Source organism: Cuculus canorus, chromosome 1, assembly GCF_017976375.1.
Source record: "Cuculus canorus isolate bCucCan1 chromosome 1, bCucCan1.pri, whole genome shotgun sequence".
NCBI classification, from domain to species: Eukaryota; Metazoa; Chordata; class Aves; order Cuculiformes; family Cuculidae; genus Cuculus; species Cuculus canorus.
Window position 1 is genome coordinate 158276571 of NC_071401.1, and position 18397 is coordinate 158294967.

At 38.6% G+C, this 18397-nt stretch overlaps 1 protein-coding gene across 4 annotated transcripts in view; it reads left to right on the forward strand.

Annotated features, from left to right (window-relative positions):
• Positions 1-18397, forward strand: part of CNOT4 (CCR4-NOT transcription complex subunit 4) — an 80776-nt gene that overhangs the window by 32478 nt on the left and 29901 nt on the right. For all 4 annotated transcript variants that reach the window (XM_009566040.2, XM_054068557.1, XM_009566055.2 and 1 more), the window contains 5 exons: positions 3005-3248; positions 10670-10867; positions 13544-13630; positions 14648-14749; positions 15533-15658. In XM_009566040.2, coding sequence (XP_009564335.1) covers positions 3075-3248; positions 10670-10867; positions 13544-13630; positions 14648-14749; positions 15533-15658 — 687 coding nt within the window. In that variant the 5' untranslated portion in view covers positions 3005-3074. Of the gene's footprint in view, positions 1-3004; positions 3249-10669; positions 10868-13543; positions 13631-14647; positions 14750-15532; positions 15659-18397 lie in introns of those variants that run through there.

Here is an 18397-nt window from a genome sequence, read left to right on the forward strand (position 1 = left end):
CTGTTCCCAAGTAAATAAATACTGCCTTTTACTTCGTTTCAGGTAACCTGTCACACAGCTGCTCTTGACCCCTTGTTGTAAAATAAGGGGCCATTTGCTGACTGAAGCAAACTATTGGCATTATTGCTAGCAGCTGCTGAACTTGTGGTGTTAACTTAAACAGCTCATAAATGTTGTTAATTATGTTGCACTTTTGTTAGAGCTTGTCTGCATATCCCAGAGGCAGTAGCCAATCTTTTCCATTTTACATGAACTGATGACATTTCTTCACAGAGATTGTGAATATTAACTTCATAATTCAGAAGTTTTACTGTAGTGGTTGAAGTTTTGCCAAAACTGCACTTAGAACTACGTCTTCACTGTATCACAGAATCACCAGGTTGGAAAGGACCCACTGGATCATCGAGTCCAACCATTCCTAACACTCCCTAAACCATGTCCCTAAGCACTTCATCCACCCTTTCCTTAAACAACTCTAGGGAAGGCGACTCGACCACCTCCCTGAGCAGCCTGTATAGCTTTACTTAGATGTGTTCCAGTAGGCTCAAAGCTGCTGAGCATGTGGTGGAATGAGTACACAGTCGAAGTACTGTCTGCTTACTGACCTTTGTTTGGAGATCTGTGACAAATTCAAATCCAAATCTAAACTGATCAAAATCCATTCAGTTTATCCCATGCTTCAGTTTACCTTACCTGTTGTAGTGGTTTTGCTGCTATAAGTGTGGAAGTTTACAGGGTTACTGTAGAAATGTTTATTATCTGCATTGTAAGTAATTAAATAATGTTCAGTGGCCTTTTAACAGTATCTTCCACTCTTCAGCCAGTGGGCATGTGTTCTTAAAAACAAGACAAAGCTCCCAAACAAACTAATCCTTTCCTTCCTGCGGGTCAGATTATACTGATGTTCACTGTAGAAAACAGTGGTAAGGTCCCAGAACCTGGATTTGAGCCTCAAAATTATTGTAAACATAGCAGTAAGGAACGCACAGATAATTAAGTACAAGTGGCTGTATTATTGAAGGAGTTTAACTTCCTGATTTTAATAATTGTGGAGGTCAGAAAGAGGACAAAGTTGCTGCTAGTGCATGTCGTATAGAGAAATTATGCTTACCACGTCTAATATGTCATCATTCATTCTTACTTTTATGTGAGCGTCCAGTGGAACTTTTTCTCTCTGGGGCAGTGGTGTATGCCCTTCGTGCCTAGAGGCTATACTCGCCTCTAAACTAGTGGAAATTGCAGTATCAGCTTGTGGTATCAGCTTGTGAACACATGCTAACTTAGCTACAACGTGACTGTTCCTGTACAAAGCTAATATACTTTTCAATGTCTATTTGGATGGTGATCTGGTTGTGTGAGTGTATGCTGTTCTTCAGTTATTTCCTGGAATCTCAGGAATTTCTGTCCCTGAAGAGATGTGCAAGACAGGGACAAGTATTGTAGACTGATGTTCAAAGGATCCTATCCTGTAAGGCAGAAGGTTGCAACTTGAGCTGCAACCTGTTGGGCTTTACAGGATAGACTTTATACAATAAAATATGGTTTACAGTGCAGAAGATCATAAGCAGGACTGTTTTTTGTAGTTATTAAGGTATTGAACTAAAGATAACTGAGGCTAACGCTAGAACGCACAGGAATCTGTGAGCAAGGGTTTGATCTCAAAATAGTCAGTTATCTTATTTCCAAGGAGTGGAGTAAATGTCACTCCTCTTCAAGTAGGTGTGTGTGAGAATTTGTTTCTGAACTTGCTCCTCAAAGTCTGGAGAAAGATTGGATAATAGATGTGCTAGTAGTTTTTGGTTAGAAATTAAACAGAACACTCACTTGGAAAGTAGAAGGGACTCCGGATTTTGTGTGTTTTGTGTTTTAAAATTATAATTGCATGACTAATGTTTTGGGAAAAGCCAACGTGTAAAATCAATTTTGGTTTTCTTTAAAAACTTTTCAGCTCACTTATTTATGAAGAAGTGGTGTACTTCATTATAGTATGAGCATCCAGCTGTTGGTTCTGGGTGCACCTTTTCAGTTGATTTCTATTTTGGGTCTGGTTTTTTTTTTGTGAGGTTTTAGGTTTTGTCTTTTTTTCTCCAAAAGATCCATCTAGAAATTCTGCTGTTGCCCTTTAATTCTGTCCCATCTGCATGCATGTCTCATGCAGCAAATTGAGAGAGCTTGCTGAGTTTAGATACAGCTTCAAATATCTAGAGTAGTACTTAAATGAAAATAGAAAGAAACCCTCAAACTGATTGAATGTCTCAGTGAGGATTGTGCGTGCTTAATTTTGAATCTGGAAGTAACTTTTTTGTGCTGTGTTCTTAAACTGACAAAATAGAAGCATACTCAAGTAACTGAATTCAAGAAATTATTTAAGAAAATAATGACCCGAGTTTTGATTCTCTTCAAATTTCTGATCTAGAAATACCTTGTATTGGCTGCACTTGAAGTTAAAATGTAGGTGTTTTTACAGCCACATGTATTTAGGCTTTGGTGTGAATTGGATGCTGATGAAAAGCGTAAACGACTTGATGGAAGTTGTCTGACACACGTGGAAAGCTGTGTACCTTAAGAACCTTGCTAAGGCTGATCTCAGAGATCAGTCTCTGAACCATAAAGTGGAATGGGCAAAGAAAATAATCCTCCTGAGTAAGATGCTTACCTTGGTTTTGTTTGGTGATTCAGTAATGCAACTGAGAAGTCTGAATCAATGACCTGAGTGTTGTTCCAAATGTAGTTGTTCCAAGTCTCTGAGCAAGGGAATTAATTTATTCTAAACATGTAATCCTGCATTCAAGAGTTTTACTTTGGGCTTGTAGACTATTCCAAGGAAGCAGTAGGTAGAGCAGCTGGCAGAACTTTCAAGCCATGAATGGTGTACACTTGAGTAACTTGTATATTAGTAGATAATTTATGTGGGGAGAAGGAAAGTGGTGAAGAACTGAAACATTAAAAGGTACAAAATGTCAAAAGTACTTATCACCCCCTTTTTTTTCTTTTTCTCTTGCAGATTTTCAAGTGCTGACCCTCTTGGTCGATTAAGTTATTATAAACTTTTGCTGCTCTGCGAACATATAAAGATGTCTCGCAGCCCTGATGCTAAGGAAGACCCTGTGGAATGCCCCCTTTGCATGGAGCCTCTGGAAATTGATGACATCAACTTCTTCCCTTGCACCTGTGGCTACCAAATCTGCCGTTTCTGTTGGCATCGTATCCGCACTGATGAGAATGGACTTTGTCCTGCTTGCAGAAAGGTAAATATCCTGGAACAGCAGCTTGTCTTGCACATATCACAAGGCTTTTGCATTGTGTTGGTACCAAAGACATCCTTTTCCTTCGGGGAAACATCCGTCTAGTCATGGCCTAGATCAAGGGTGAGGTGTTGCATCTTTCAGGTTCTATCTGGATATGCGTTGAAGCTGTTGTGCAATGGCTAGTCTTGGTTTGCTAATTCTGAACTGGATCAATAGGGGAAGCTGTGGATCAGAACCAAGACATGCTAATGCTGGGAGAACTGCCCAGGGTACTGATGCATTGACAAAGTCATTTCAGGAAGGACAGTGAGGATTCCAGCATCAGGGGGTTGCTGAGGGCAAAGGTTCAGCTAAACTAGCAGAGCTGTCTGAGGCAAGCTTGTAAAGCACCTGCTTGTTTTGTTTGTGGCACTGGAGTTTTTATCTGTATTTTTTTGGACACTAAACTTGTAAAACCTTTGGAAGATACATCCAATGGTATATTAAACTTAAAGGAATCAAAAGTGTAGGCTAAGTCTATTTGTCTAGTATTCTGATCTTGTTGCCAGATGCTAAAAGGCAGTACTTTGAGTCACAGTTTCTCCCTATCTCTTAATTGATGTCTGGCTGATACTTTGATTGGCCACAACTTAAAAACTTCAGCTTTGATAAATTGCCTGCTTTTTCCTTGGAATTATTTTCCTCCTCTTTTTAGTGTTTTGCTTAACCTCATTATTTCCTTATCTTCAGTGTTGAATGAAATTCTCTGAGTATCTTCTTCTCTTCAACTCTAATGACTTCCCTTGATTGTAACTTCCTTGCCTGGCCTTCCTCTATTTGTAATCACAGCTATTTAGGGCCCCTCTTTCTCCTGCTACTTAATTGTGATCCTGTCCTCAGCTTATGCCTTTGTTGGCTTCCTGTCTCGTATTACAGCTGCCTCTTCAGACCTCAAGTAGTCTTACTTGGTCTTACTATCTTTATGCACTGCCACAGCTTTCTATAAGCACTTCCAGTCATATTTTCTTGCTGTTCTTTTCGGCTTTGGCTACACTAGAGCTATCACTGCTAACCTCTGTTTGGACGCCACTGCAAGCCTGAAGGCTATCCCACAGCAACATATGTTTGTTAACAAAATTGCACATATTTCCTGGGATGCTTGAGCTCTACATTCTACAAGGAAGATCCACCTGGCATCAGCCAAATCAGTCTCTGCATGTGATACCTGCTGTGGATGGCACATGTTGTACAGTAATTTTCATAGTACAAGAGAACTTCTACTCTGCTGGTACAAACATGAGATTTCTGGAATTTCCTTGTATAAGTCCCTTCATTTGCCTGGATTTATCACACTGCTTTTTGCCAAGAACTATTTGATTCATCTCTGTCTATTCATTATTGGACACCTATGGAATGTATTTCAAAAATCACAGAAGCAGCGTACTATTCAGTTCCATCTGGGAATCTGAATTCTTTCAAAGGTTGATACTGCCACAGCTAAACTTTTTTAATGTGGAGTAATCCGGTGATTGGATGTGCAGATATTTTGCCTAATTGGATACAGTTTGCTTAGAAAAACAGTTTTGGAAGAAAAACTAGAACGTGAGCTACAGTTGGAATGAAGCACATCGACTGTTCCAGGAGAGGAAGGACATCTTTTCTTTCACAGTGGACGAGGATTTTTTTCTTGATAGTTCCTTCATCCATGGACTGCAAGACATTCTTGAGTGGAGTTGCAGTTGCATCACTGGATTGTAGGAGATTTGCATGGAGGATGCTGAGGAGTATACTTCTTTCATGGCATAGATGAAGACTTTGTGGTGTAGAGACCCCATCAGAATCTTGGGAATAAATCATTTCAAGCTCTACAGTTTATGGCAGCATCAGATAAGTCTGAAGAAGCCACCTGTTGAAGTGTACTGAAACTTCTGAACCAGGTATGTGCAGCATGTCTAAATAGTTCCTGTCTGTGTAGTCAGGTTTTTGGGGAAAAATTGTAGGCAGTTTTCTATTTCATATGTATTATTGTGTGTGTTGGTTGTGATAAAATGGTGATACGCAGAAAATGGCAAAGGAAAGAAGTTGTTCCAGACAAGTTTATAGTAGGAAATACACTTTGAACAGGTACATTCTGTTTATAATTGGCATATCAGTGCAGGATACTTACTGCAAAATGGACCATGAATAAACATATATTAAAGCGAGGTTGAACGTGTTACACAAAATTACATAATGTGAAATGGTTACTTGGGCCAGTGGTATTGAATGCAATGTGACATCTCCAGAGGTGTGGCCACTAGTCTGTGGAGAGGAGCAATGAAGAAGTTCCGTGTACAGGGATTTTGTTAGAGCCATCTAGGGGAGATTGGAGAAGTCTGATGAAATAATTTGGCTATATGGTAGTGGCACCCGTGTCTACAAGATTGGTCTTAACTGAGCATTGCATATATGCTGTTATTTTTCTAAGGTTCTCTAATTTAATTTACTTCTGACTGGGAAGGTGGTAGTTGAAGGCTTTTGCACCAAGGGGAAAAGATTTCTATGTGCTTGAACTGTTATGTAGCTTAACATTTGCACATAGAGTATGTTCACGTGGTTGCAGTCAGTTGAGTTAGAAGTCAAGTTGAGTTAGTGTGTCTTAAGTTCCCTTCTGTTATTAACAGTAGTAGACAAGCATTTGCTTTGTCTTGTTTGTGAAAGTACAGTGCTAGCATGGATTTAACTTGAATGCTGGTTGGAAACCAGTACTTGTTAGTCTTAACATATCAAAAGCTTACTAAACTTTTTCTAAAAACTTTCTGAATCTTCTGAAGTAGACTCGAAATTATTTCCGTTTAATTCTTTAACTACAAAAAGTACTTCCTTAAAATAGAACTGACCTGCTTTGAGTTCCTGATGCCCTTCAGAAGTGTAGGTGCAAGATGTAAGTCAGTTGTAAGATGCTAAGCAAGCCTTCCCGTTTTTTTTTTCCAGTCTATTTATTTCTTAACTGTGAGTGAAATAGCCACTAGCTAGTCAAATTAGGATGAAAAAATGCTGTCCTGAAAAGAGACTTCTGTAGCCAAAAGCTAGTTTACAGGTCAGCACTCACTGGTTCTGGCTGTAAGGCCAGTGGTTTTGGGTTTTATTTTCTTTTAAAATTCAGTGATCTAGGTACTGTTTGTCATATGAATAATAGGTACAGTTTCAGTCGCTTGTGTTGCTTTAATAGAGCATAGCACTTGCAGACCTTGATGTCAGTTGTTGCAATTTTAAAATCCAAGGATGAAAAAGCCTAGCTTCTTCACAATTTTTCATTGCTTCGCCCTTCCACCAGATAATAGAACTTAATACACAGCTGTTGTGGTGGCGTAGCTTTGCCTTGCTCCCCAGTTCCTTGACTTAGTGAGCTTTATTCCTCTTAACACATTGTGTTAGAGACGGAGAAAAATAGTAAACTTAAACATTTCTGACAAAAGCTAGCATGTTTTAAGCAATTTTTTGTCTGTTTCTTCTACTCTTGCTTCTGTGTAAAAGGAATGCCTTGTCTTAATGCACAGCCTGCAAATGTTTCCTCTGGTGCTTTTAACCCACAGCTGAATAGTTTGGTGCAGTTATCGATATTTAGATAGGATATGGCTATTTTTTACTTTTTATGTAAGTTCTGTGGTGTATACTATTCATAAGCCTTATTGACGTTTTCTCTATTTCTCATTTCAGAACCTTTTCGGTAGCAAGGCAACAACTGAGAAATGTTGGTACATCCATTGTGTGGAAGGAATATGACCCATCTGGGAATGACAAAAGCAGAGTGCTTGATAAATCCCAGCTCAGCTTTCAACGATTTGGGAAAATATGGGGGAAAAAGTCTGAAAGAAAACCAAACTTAAGGGACAAGACAATCTTAGTCAGGAAGACTGAGAATTCATCAAGGGCCATCTTTGATTAAAGAAACGAGACTACAGAAGAGGCATTCAAACTTTAGAAGTTCTTGTAGGACTACCAGCAATTTGCAGTTAGCGTAAACAAAGTCCGGTCATTTTGCATGTTAGCACATCTTGTTCAGGTGGCCTCCGTGGTTTTTGCTGAAGAGGATTTGTGTAACTTAAGTGCAGAGTGGCAGCTAAATTTAGTCAGTGAAGCAGTGATGTTGACATCTCTTAATGTCTTGCATCTGATAATACATTAATAACGATAACGCTCTATGCAGCTGCTTAGCTTGGATCTCAAACCCTCTATCAGCTAAGGAATCAGTGATAGTAGGTTAAACAAGTATCTTGTACTTCTTGGAGGTGGGGGAAAAGTAGTCATGTCAGTACCATTGCAGATTGAAGTGTTAAAAGACCTGAGAGCTTCTGGTATCTGTTGTCCTTCCCCAACCCCTATTTTGAAGGGCTGGATGGAGTAAACAACAGATGAAATGGTGTTGTGAGATACACCAGCAGTTCATGTACCTTGCTTGGCTTTCAGAGCCAAGTTCCACCAGCCTTCCCTGCCTGTGTTCTATCTGTAGTTGGATATCACTTGTATTCCCGAACTTCAACACTGTGGAAAGCAATCTATATGAAGATGAAGTAATTTATTGTCCTATTTGTAGACTGACGGTATATCTGTATTTGAGAGGAACAGGATTTCTAATACTTTCTATTTTTTTGAATTAGCTTCTGAAGTATTGGTGCTGTGCTCACTTGCCTTTCTTCCTCCTTAAATGTGCAATATTTCTTATCTGTCATCATGTTGCACATACATAGATAGGAAAACCATCTGTCACTTCTTAGGACTGGGTTCCTGATCTACTCTTGCGATTCAGGAGGTACACGCACATTCATTTACAGGTCCTGCAAGTCAGGATATTCAACTACTCATATTCCTTAGAAGCATTAAACGTGTCATAAGAGTGATAAACATACATATGAAATATTTCAAGTTCAATACAGCTCTACAGTGTCTAGCAAGAACTTATCCTGTCTCTGCTGATCAAACAAGTGGTCCTATCCATGGTGGCAAATCAACCACTGTGACTTCTTAATGGTTGAAATTCTTATTCAGGCAGTTTCCTACTTTCTGCTGAGATTAAGACATTTCTCTTCCCTGATCGAAGCTGCTGTTTGTGTGCCTTTCTTGGTGCTCATGTACAGATACATACTACAAGTTATACCACGGACAGATAAGTGTTCTGCTTAGAGCTATGCTTGAGCTACCCGGGATGTTTCCTGACTGGTGTTCAGGACCTCCGGTCGCAAATAGCTCTACAGAGAAGGAGCATACTGTCTGACTTCCTTCTCACTTGAGAATGTGCTCTGAAGGTGGCTATACTTGGCAAGAAGGAAGCTGATGAACTTCGGCACAGTTTGCTGTAGTTGCCTTACATGAATCTACTGAAAACCATGGGTTCATTTCTTGTGCAGTACCAGAGAACAGCATGTTTGAAAAGCCTTGTTGCATAGTGTTGGACGTAGAGAAGGAATTATTCTATGAAAGGATTTATCATGATGTGATACCACATAATTTGATGTAGGGTGAGCCATTTTATTTTAAGTAGAACTGTATCTTTTACTGTTGCACTTGTTTTCTTCCCCTTGCTACCTGAACTCAGCTTTAGAGTGATAATTTAACTCTCTCTTTGCCAAGCAGTCTTTCTCTTCCCTAAAGCAAAACAATGTCTATTCTCTATTCTGCATCATTGACTAACACATTTTGAGAAGCTCTTTAAGTGAAATGCCTTGCAGAATTCTGCATATCTTAAGTCCTCGTATGTACATGTATTAAAACTCAGGGTAATCATTTGCTATAGCTAAACTCAAATGACCTTACTAACAAGTCATTGCTGTTCATCTAGTAGATTATAAAATGTGTAAGGTGTTCAGTTTTACTTGTCAGCAATGTGACTTTTTAAGAAAATATATAGTTTTAACTGTTCTTCAAGGGTGACATGAGTCCTTATTGTATTTTCACGTTAAGGACTTAGTTGTGTACCTTTGGCCACTGATAAAGTATCTTAGAAGTGTTAAGAATCCTTTGTTAAACTCAAATGTTCCAGAGGGTTTGGCGTTTAAATGTGATATGCCAGCTGCTGAAGTCTGCAGTATGTTTTTAGATGGTGTCTCAAGTACAACATAATGCTGCTGAACTTTAAACTGTTTCAGCTGTAAAGCAGATCTTGTTTTGTTTGGGGAGGTACTTGCAAGGCTCTCATATTTGAGTACTTGATGGCTCTTTCAGTAGCATCATGCAAGTATGAGGAATACTTGCTTTTAACCTAAACCTTATTTTCATCTGCTCATGTAGATTTTCTCAGGTCATTAAGTATGACGATGAGTTTTGTATTTACCACTAGCATAGGATGTTTGGGGAAGAAATGAAGGTTTTTTGTTTTGGATTTGCACACTGAAATATTTGGTTATGATAGTACAAGCAAAGAATTTACTTATTGATGAGCTTAATTTCTTTATCTGGGAAGTCTTTACTTAAACTTGCATCTCCTGTAGCTTAGCTTTTTTCATTTCATCTCAGTATTTAAAAACACTTTACATACTTTCTTCTGTGCTTAGCATTGCTTTGCATGTAAGTTGTGAAATCCAACTTTTCAGTCTGAGTGGGACAGGTAAGGAATGTGGAACTGCTTTAAGGAGTCATCTAGGGTAGAGGACAGTGCACTGTAGTCTACAAGACCAGGCTAAAATAGTGCGTTTATAGCAGTGCTCTGGATGAATAAAGCAATCTTTCTAGGTAATTCTTAAGGATGCTTGTACTTCTTCTAGGTACTTCTGAGGTTTAAATCTACCGTGTTAGGTCTGCATTTGCGAAGTTTTCTGTAGATGATAATCTTGAGATTAAAAATGCTCCTTTGTCTGGGGAAGATGAACCCCAGATTTCAAACTTGTACATGAGCATGGCAAGAACATTACTAATTCAGTATGCAGTAACTTTTGAAATCTCTCTTCGCTAAAAATTAAGCATGTAAAGATTGAGCTGTGTGATGGTGTTACCATCTTGAACTTGGTGGGTCACCAAAATTACGTTTGTATCTTGATTTCTTATCCTGTAGTCTTTATTTTGTTTGCTAGTACACTTAAGTATCCAAATCTATATCAGACAAGTGAGTTATAAAGTGAATAAGCAGAGCATGCTTGCTTACTATGCTGTGTTAGGGAAATCTTAACGTGTGTCTGCAGTCATATTATAGCTGTTTGTAGTGTTAAAAAATTGACTAGGCAGCTGGGTTAGAATGTGGCTATTGCCCAAATCAATATCATATTTATGAACAGGAGAATTCCCTGAAGACATGTATATTCACCTTTCTTTAAGGACTGAATATGCTACTTCTATAATGTGGCTGGCCATAACAATCAGAACAGTATAACGTGAGAAACAAACTTGTGCGTTAAAACATCGGGATTAATGATTTTCAAATGCATTGTTTCTTATATGGGTTGTTCTTTAATGGTATTTGTTATATTTAGCCATATCCAGAAGATCCAGCAGTGTACAAACCACTCTCCCAGGAAGAGCTGCAAAGGATAAAAAATGAAAAGAAACAGAAACAAAACGAAAGGAAACAGAAGATATCAGAGAATCGCAAACATTTGGCCAGCGTACGGGTTGTACAGAAGAACCTTGTCTTCGTGGTAGGGCTATCTCAGCGCCTAGCAGATCCAGAGGTGAGCAGTCCACACTTGCAGATCTTGCTCTTAACTTACTGTCTAAGATGTATTGGAATACCCTTGTGCCCACCCTTGCCTGACTCCCTAGTGGGTACAAAATGTAGCAGCATCGTGAAGCTTCACTGATGCTGGGGCCCCCTCCTCTTACTTAGCTTCCTCCTTCAAAATAACCTCAGTAAGTGTTTTTGGAGTATGGATGCTCTGCGGTTTGTTTTTTTTAAGGAAACCATTCTTTGTAGTTGTTTAAAAATGGTTTGTTCTTTAGCTAAAAATAAGCATAAGGATTTTTTTTAGGTACTTGTCTTCCTAGGCTGGATCTGCTGGCACTCTACAGCTGTGTCATGCACTAGCAATTCTAAAACAAGACCTTGGTTGGATTATAAAGAACGAATGTAAAGCACAGCAGAAAACTGAAGGAACTGAAGAAAAGACCTAATATTAAGTGTAACTAGAAAGCTACATAAGGGTGATGTCAGTTGGGGGAAAACAATCAGTGAGAGGAAGACCCAAGAAAGAGTTTGGCTTGCTATGCCAATCTTTTCGCTTGAGAAAACTGATGGTGTTTAAAATGATTTTATTAACTTCCATAATCAGTCAGCTTCAAGTGGCTAATGGAAATACTGCTAATGAGTAAAAGTACCTTGAATTATAATATGGAGGGAGTGTACTACAGGGTAAGATAGGTGTGTTTGAAACTACTGTGCCAAATTAAATTCACCTGATTTTAGAAGTCTCCAACGTAATCCAGTAGAAGTGGCTGTTTCTGAGGGCTCACAGAGTATGGGCTCATTTTGGTAGACTGTGAAAGAATAAATGTGAAAAGCCACTTTTAGTGGACGGATAGGGAAAAGGGAGATATGAAGGAAAGAAAAAAAAAAATCTAAGTTCAACTGGTGTAGCGTATAAACCTCAGTTCCTACAGGAAATACAGCACCAAGTATTTGCAAGCAACTGTCAACTCTGGCTCAGTGCTGTTTTGCTGAAAAAAGTGTATTCAGTTTCTTTAACCAGATGGAGAATTTGAGTAAGAGAAATAATAGTATATACACTTAGAATTTCTTTTTTTACCCTTAGATAGTTCCATACTCAATAACTGAAGTAACTAGGAATGGGTTTATTGATGTAGAGGTGGATTGTACTAGATTTGGTAGCACCAGTATCCTCTCTGACATACCAGAGCATAGTGTGTACTTACTGAATATTGCATGCAGCATAAATGTGACTTGATTTTCTAAGAAACCTAGCCTGAAGAGAGGTGAACTAAAAAAATAATTCAATATATTCAGTTTAAGTTTTCCATTTAAGCAGGCTAAACTTCTCCACAAATAAAGATGTTTTAGAAGAGAAGACTAGCTAATATTTGGTCTTTCTTGAATCAGGCCTGTGAATCATAATTGTGTACAGGTGGATCCACTTCTGTTAATGTGCTTTTGCGAAAATTGCAGAGGCCATGCTGCCTCTATCTCATTAGGAGTATAATCTGCAAGATATTTGAAGAAACTTGTCTGCTTTATTCAGGATCATCAGTGTCTGGAGTGATGCCCTAGAGTGGTTGTAGAATCTTTCAAGAGGGATGTAGATCAAGTGAAGAGCAGTCAGAGACCAGTGAGTGACTGGTTGTCTAACGTGACCTGTAGTTCAACAGCATGTTACAATACAATTAATGTTGTTAGATCTTGAAGACATCGATGCTCCCCTCAGAAGGGAGAGGTGGTTGTTAGGTAAAGAAGTTTTTGGATCAATACAGTTTAACTGTACTATCCGGTTTTAATATGAAGATGGAGCTGGGGAAATGAATTATCTTCTTAAACCTTTTAGGTTGTTGTCTAGATCTGGAAATACCCTTAGCTTGTCCAGCTTTAGTTGGAGTAGTTGGTATTTCAGCACCTTCTTTGGTCATGGGGATAAAAAAAGAAAGGCTTTTGGTACCGGGTGTGTCAGACATATTGCCAGTTCCATTGGCACCCAGGTAACCGTTATTTAACAGAGTTGCTTAATATGCTAGAGATGTTCCTGCTTTGCACAGGATTCCTAAATGGTCTGTTATTAATAACCGATGCAGGGAAGGGCAAGACAGGAAGTTTTTTCTTCAGAGTTGTGATATTCACCCATTTATTTCAGTATGATGATGATTCTGAAATGCCTTTTCTTGTTCCTGGCAAGCGTCATATGTTAGCTTCCAGACCTTAGCCTGGTTTTATAAAAACTTGAGGCTGTCTCGAGCTAATTGATTTACTCTCTTTTTCTTTGGAGTGGGTCAAGTGAGTCAGGATTCAGCATTTTATTCCTAGTAGCTAATGTATCTGAATGTGAGTGTAAGGTAGTTATTTATTTTAAAACTGGCATGAATGTTTTTTATTTTTACCTTCATTTATAAAATAGATAGGTAGAGGAATATTACATGCTGAATGGGATGTATCTTGCCGGGGTAGAGTTGGGTGATCAAAGTACTGAAAGAAGTTAAAAATATACAACACAGTGCGAAATATCCTTCATTTAATTTTTTTACTATGTTGGAAAACAAATCTACATCTACATGCTTTCTTCTTCTTTGCAGATGAGACCTGCTTTTTATTATTTAAAGGCTTTAGTTGCACGGTTACATGGGAGAATAAGTACAGTCCTGTATCAGTTAAGATTCCACTATACCACTTTAACTTTCTGTTGTTGTAGGTTTTGAAACGGCCAGAATATTTTGGGAAGTTCGGTAAAATACATAAAGTTGTCATTAATAACAGCACGTCATACGCGGGCTCACAGGTAAGCCAGATGTCCTTGTGATTTTTTTTTTAATTTATTTGATGAAATACATGTGTGCAGAGTGAATCTGGGGCTCCCTGTTTCTGCTTAAGCAATAGGTTAAGGGAAAGACTTAGGTCTGTTGGAGCAAGGCTGGAGGAGGGCCATGAAAGATGATCAGAGGGATGAAACACCTGTCATACAAGGATAGACTGAGAATTAGGATTGTTCACCCTGGAGAAGAAGAGGCTCTGGGGAGACCTTATAGGCCTTCCAGTACTTAAAGGGGACCTGCAGGAAAGATGGGGAGGGGCTCTTTATCGGGGAGTGGAGGGATAGGATGAGGGGGAATGGTTTTAAGCTGAAAGAGGGGAGATTTAGAGCAGATATAGGAGAGAAATTTTTTATTGTGAGCGTGGTGAGGTACTGGAACAGATTGCCCAGGGAAGTCATGGATACCCTCTCCCTGGAGGTGTTCAAGGCCTGGTTGGTTGAGGCTTTGAGCAACCTGATGTAGAGGAAGGTGTCTCTCCCCATGGCAGGGGAGTTGGAACTGGATGATCTTTATAAGGTCCCTTCCAATCCAAACCATTCTATGATTCTATATAAAAAGGAAAATACAAACAGTATTGCAAAAAAAGAATTTACTGTTAAGTTACTGAGACATTGTTCAACCAGACTCTCAAAGTTTAGATGCAAGATGCAGTTTAGAAAGATGAAAAGCTAGGAGACAGGATGAGAACTTTCAAAGGAGAAACAATGTGATATTTATTCATTAATGTACATGTCAATGGAAAAATACTTTAATTATTTTTAGAACTTTCAAGTAATATTTTGATGCATTTCTTTTCCCCATTCTTTATGCATCCCATTAAATTGTTAAGAATTTTACCATTTTTGTCAGCATTCCTGTTAAAAACATCTAGCCATGAATATGCCACTGTGAGTGTGAGCTGCTAAAAAAGTCAACTTAATGGTCAAATCTGTCAGGGAGAGGAAAAAAAAAAAAAAATAAAACATGTTGTGTTCCTCTTCCAGGGTCCAAGTGCCAGTGCATATGTAACCTACATCCGGTCAGAAGATGCTCTCAGAGCCATACAGTGCGTCAATAACGTGGTAGTAGACGGCAGAACACTTAAGGTGGCAATGTTTCCATTCTTATCTATATATGCTAGGCCACTAATATCACTGCATAGTATCAAATCTTAGTTCTATAGTTATGCCTGTGTTGATGAACGAAAATATCCTGGTTGTTGGGTTTTGCCCTATTTTCCTAGCATTAATTACAGCATGGAAGTTCAGTGACCTTCCAGCAGGCAGTGCTTTAGGGGGTTAGCAGGTAGCTTTTTAAGTTTGAGACAAAGACAGAGGTGCACCATCTCCCCCTTCCCACACTGGCACTTTTGCTCTATAGCTTAATAGCATGGTGTGAAAACCTAATTATTTGCCTTTACAGCACATTTCTGTAAGCTGAACACCACAACTCTCAAAACCCTCCTGAGAAATGCAAGTTTTTTTCCTTTTGGTATCTGTGTAAACAGGTATTCAGGATGACTTAGCCAAATTTGTGACTATAGAAAATCATGTGGTTAATATTAATTTCCTGACCCTGCTACAAAACAGTAACCAGTTTCATGTAATATGAACTCATAGCTACTTACTTGGCTTCTTGCTATTATGAATGCCACTATTTACTGAGCCTCTTATTTTGTTGTTTATTTAGATTGGATGAAAATATAAATGCATCCTAATTGTCTAACCCTTGAGTGTTTAGATTTCTTACAAATTGTCTCCCTAGTCCATCTGCATCAAAAAATGCATTATGATGGAACTCTGTCTTGGGAGAGAATTATTTTTCTTCTATTTTAAAAGACATTCTTAACTTCCAGTACTATAGTAAAGATGACTTTTTTTTTTCCCCAGGCATCATTAGGTACAACGAAATATTGCAGTTATTTTCTAAAAAATATGCAGTGTCCAAAACCAGACTGCATGTATTTACATGAACTGGGGGATGAAGCAGCCAGTTTCACAAAAGAGGAAATGCAGGTAAGTGTACTAAATGGGAAGTACATGAAATGCGACATGTATGTATTTTATTGTATATGATTTAGTCTAATATCTGTATAACGTAGCCTTTTGCTGGATATTATGGCAGACATGAATTTTCAAATCCAGAAGCTCATTAACCAGTAGGCTATCGGAAGTGAACCGTTAAATTTTCTTCATTGCATGCTGTTTTAGAAGGCTTAAAAGGCCACCGAGTGTTCATGAGTCAAAAAGATGTAGGTAAACCTGTAGCCAAGAATTCGTATAACCTTGGGTTAGGTAATTTCCCTTCATTCATACCAATACAAGGTAAAATTACAGCATCTTGAATCTCTGTGAAAGAGGTTGGTGCAGATCTTGGTTTTGCTGTAGGTTTTGTGTGGGGTGCTAGTTATCATGGCTCAACTTAAACTGTGATTTGACCATGCTGTCTGAATTCTGGTATCCCTTTAGGCTGTGAATGGTATAGAAGCTGTTTGGAAATAAAATATTGAGGGTAACTATAGTAGAGCATAAATCCTAATGTGGTTTTTTTGGCTATTTTGACATCAAAATGCTTATCGAGGGTGGGGAAGCAAGTAAATGGATAGCTCTACTTTCTTGAAGGTGGTGCATTTTGAGGTGTTTGGGGTCTGGGTCTGTCCCTGTGTATGAGGTATGGTAGTACTTTTAAATTTGTATCAAGTATGCTAGCTTTGCATCCATGTTCTTAATTTTTGCATGTAGTCTGGTTGTGAAGCAGGTGGTCCCTACCCCTAGTGCTACCACAAATGTTGTACAAGTGGATGTTACTTAATTTCATGTTAGGCTGATATAAGCCAGAGAATAAGGAAAAATGTTCCTATCTGTTAAACATGTATTTCACACATTAGCAGTTATTTATGAGGATTTCAGCTATGCATTCATAAAGTAGTAAATACCCCACTAGTTCAGGTGTATAGTCCCTGTACTATATATTTTGTCACTAGTTATGGCAATTGGAGGTAGAATTCAAGGAGAAACTAGCAAACTGGGCCACCTTCCCTGTTAGTTTCCTTGTATTTCTCCCACTACCTAGATCTGTTGCATTGTATGTGTTTGAAGGTATGTTCCTATCTAGGCTTTTTAGTTTCTTACAGAGCTGTCAGCTGTCAGTTTATTTAATCTGTTTTGTACCAGCTGATAGTGTCAACCCTGGAATCTTTTCTGGCAGCAGGCCCTAGAAGTTCACCAGCTGTTTTGTCAGATGTTTTCTTTTGCCTGTGTTAAACTGATCTCCAGTCAGTTTTGTCCCTTAATCTTAACATTGTAGTTCTTGCTGAAAGCAGACCCCTTTTTCACCTTATCCATTGCCTTTGCAAGGCTGTAAAATTTGATCTTATCCCTCTCGGCCTTCTCTTCAAATCAGAGTTTCTGGGTTTTAAACTTCTTTGTTAAAGCAGTTTTTCCCTTGCTGTGATAATTTGTGTCCCTTCTCTGTACTTTTTACCTGTATCTTCCTTGAGATGCAGAGGTCAGACACATCATAACTCATAATATGGGGGACGCAAAGCTTAAGATATCAGTTCTCAGCGTTTTGGGTGTGTGCGGGGCAGTGGGCAGTAGGCTTTTCATTTGGTTTGGTTTTTTTCAAGTTCCCTTCCTAATGATGCCCAGCACATTTTTTGTTCGGCTGCCAGTGCATAATGAACTGACTGTTTTAGAGATCTGTTGGCAGTATCCCCAGTATTTCCTCTCTGAGCTGCTAACAGCCAGTTCACAGTTCAATACAGTGTTAATATGGTTTAGGCTAGTTTTTCCTTGATGTGTTACCTGATATCTCTGGTGCTGCTTATTTGCTAGCTACCTTTTTGCCTTTTTGAGTTTATTGAGGTTTTCTTAGAGTTTCTCATTATCAGCATGGCAGTTGACTACCCAAAGAGATTTGTGTTATCAGCAAGGAACTTATTCTTCACTCGTTTCTCATGCATGCTGATGGTGTTACATAAAAATGATGTCAATCATCATTCTTCTTGTCCCTTGCTTCTGCAGCCTAAAAGAATGACCAGTAAGTCTTACCTTTGCCTTTCTATCTTTGAAGCAGCTTCAATTCATATGAGAGCATTTCTGCTATGCCAGGGCAGCTTCATATAAAACTTCTGGTATGAAATCTTATCAAAGCCTATTTTTAAGATTTTGTGGATCCTCTTTGTTTATCCTTATTGATGCGTCATAGAATTCCATCATGTTTGTGAAGTAGGATTTCCCTTTACAGTAGATGTTGAAATTCATTCTCAGCAGATTGTTTTTATCCATCAACTTCTACCTTTTCTTTTAAGATAGACTTTATAATCTGAGGGGGAATGGACGTTGAACTTAGCAACCTATAGTTCACAAGATTTCTTCTACAGCCCTTTTTATAGATGGCAGTCACAAGCTGTCAGTCCTCTGGCCTAGTGGCTGGTTAAAACTGGTAGACTTACATGCAGTTTCACATGTAAGTTCCTTCAGAAGTCTTGAGTGTGTTGTGCTTGATCTTGGTGACTTAAATGAATCTTGCTTTCCTTGTTGTATGCCTTAAACTTTCTTCTTGATTTCATATTACTTTATTGGAAATAATTGGGAATTATTGGAAAAATGTCTTGTCCTTCTGGTGTACAATCCAGTGAACTTGAAGTCTCCAGCTTTGAGTTGGCACCAATAAATTTACAGGTCTGTTTAGTGAGACTGAATGTTCATGGTCTTGGGCTCTGATTCTCTGATTTTAAAAAAAGATGTCAG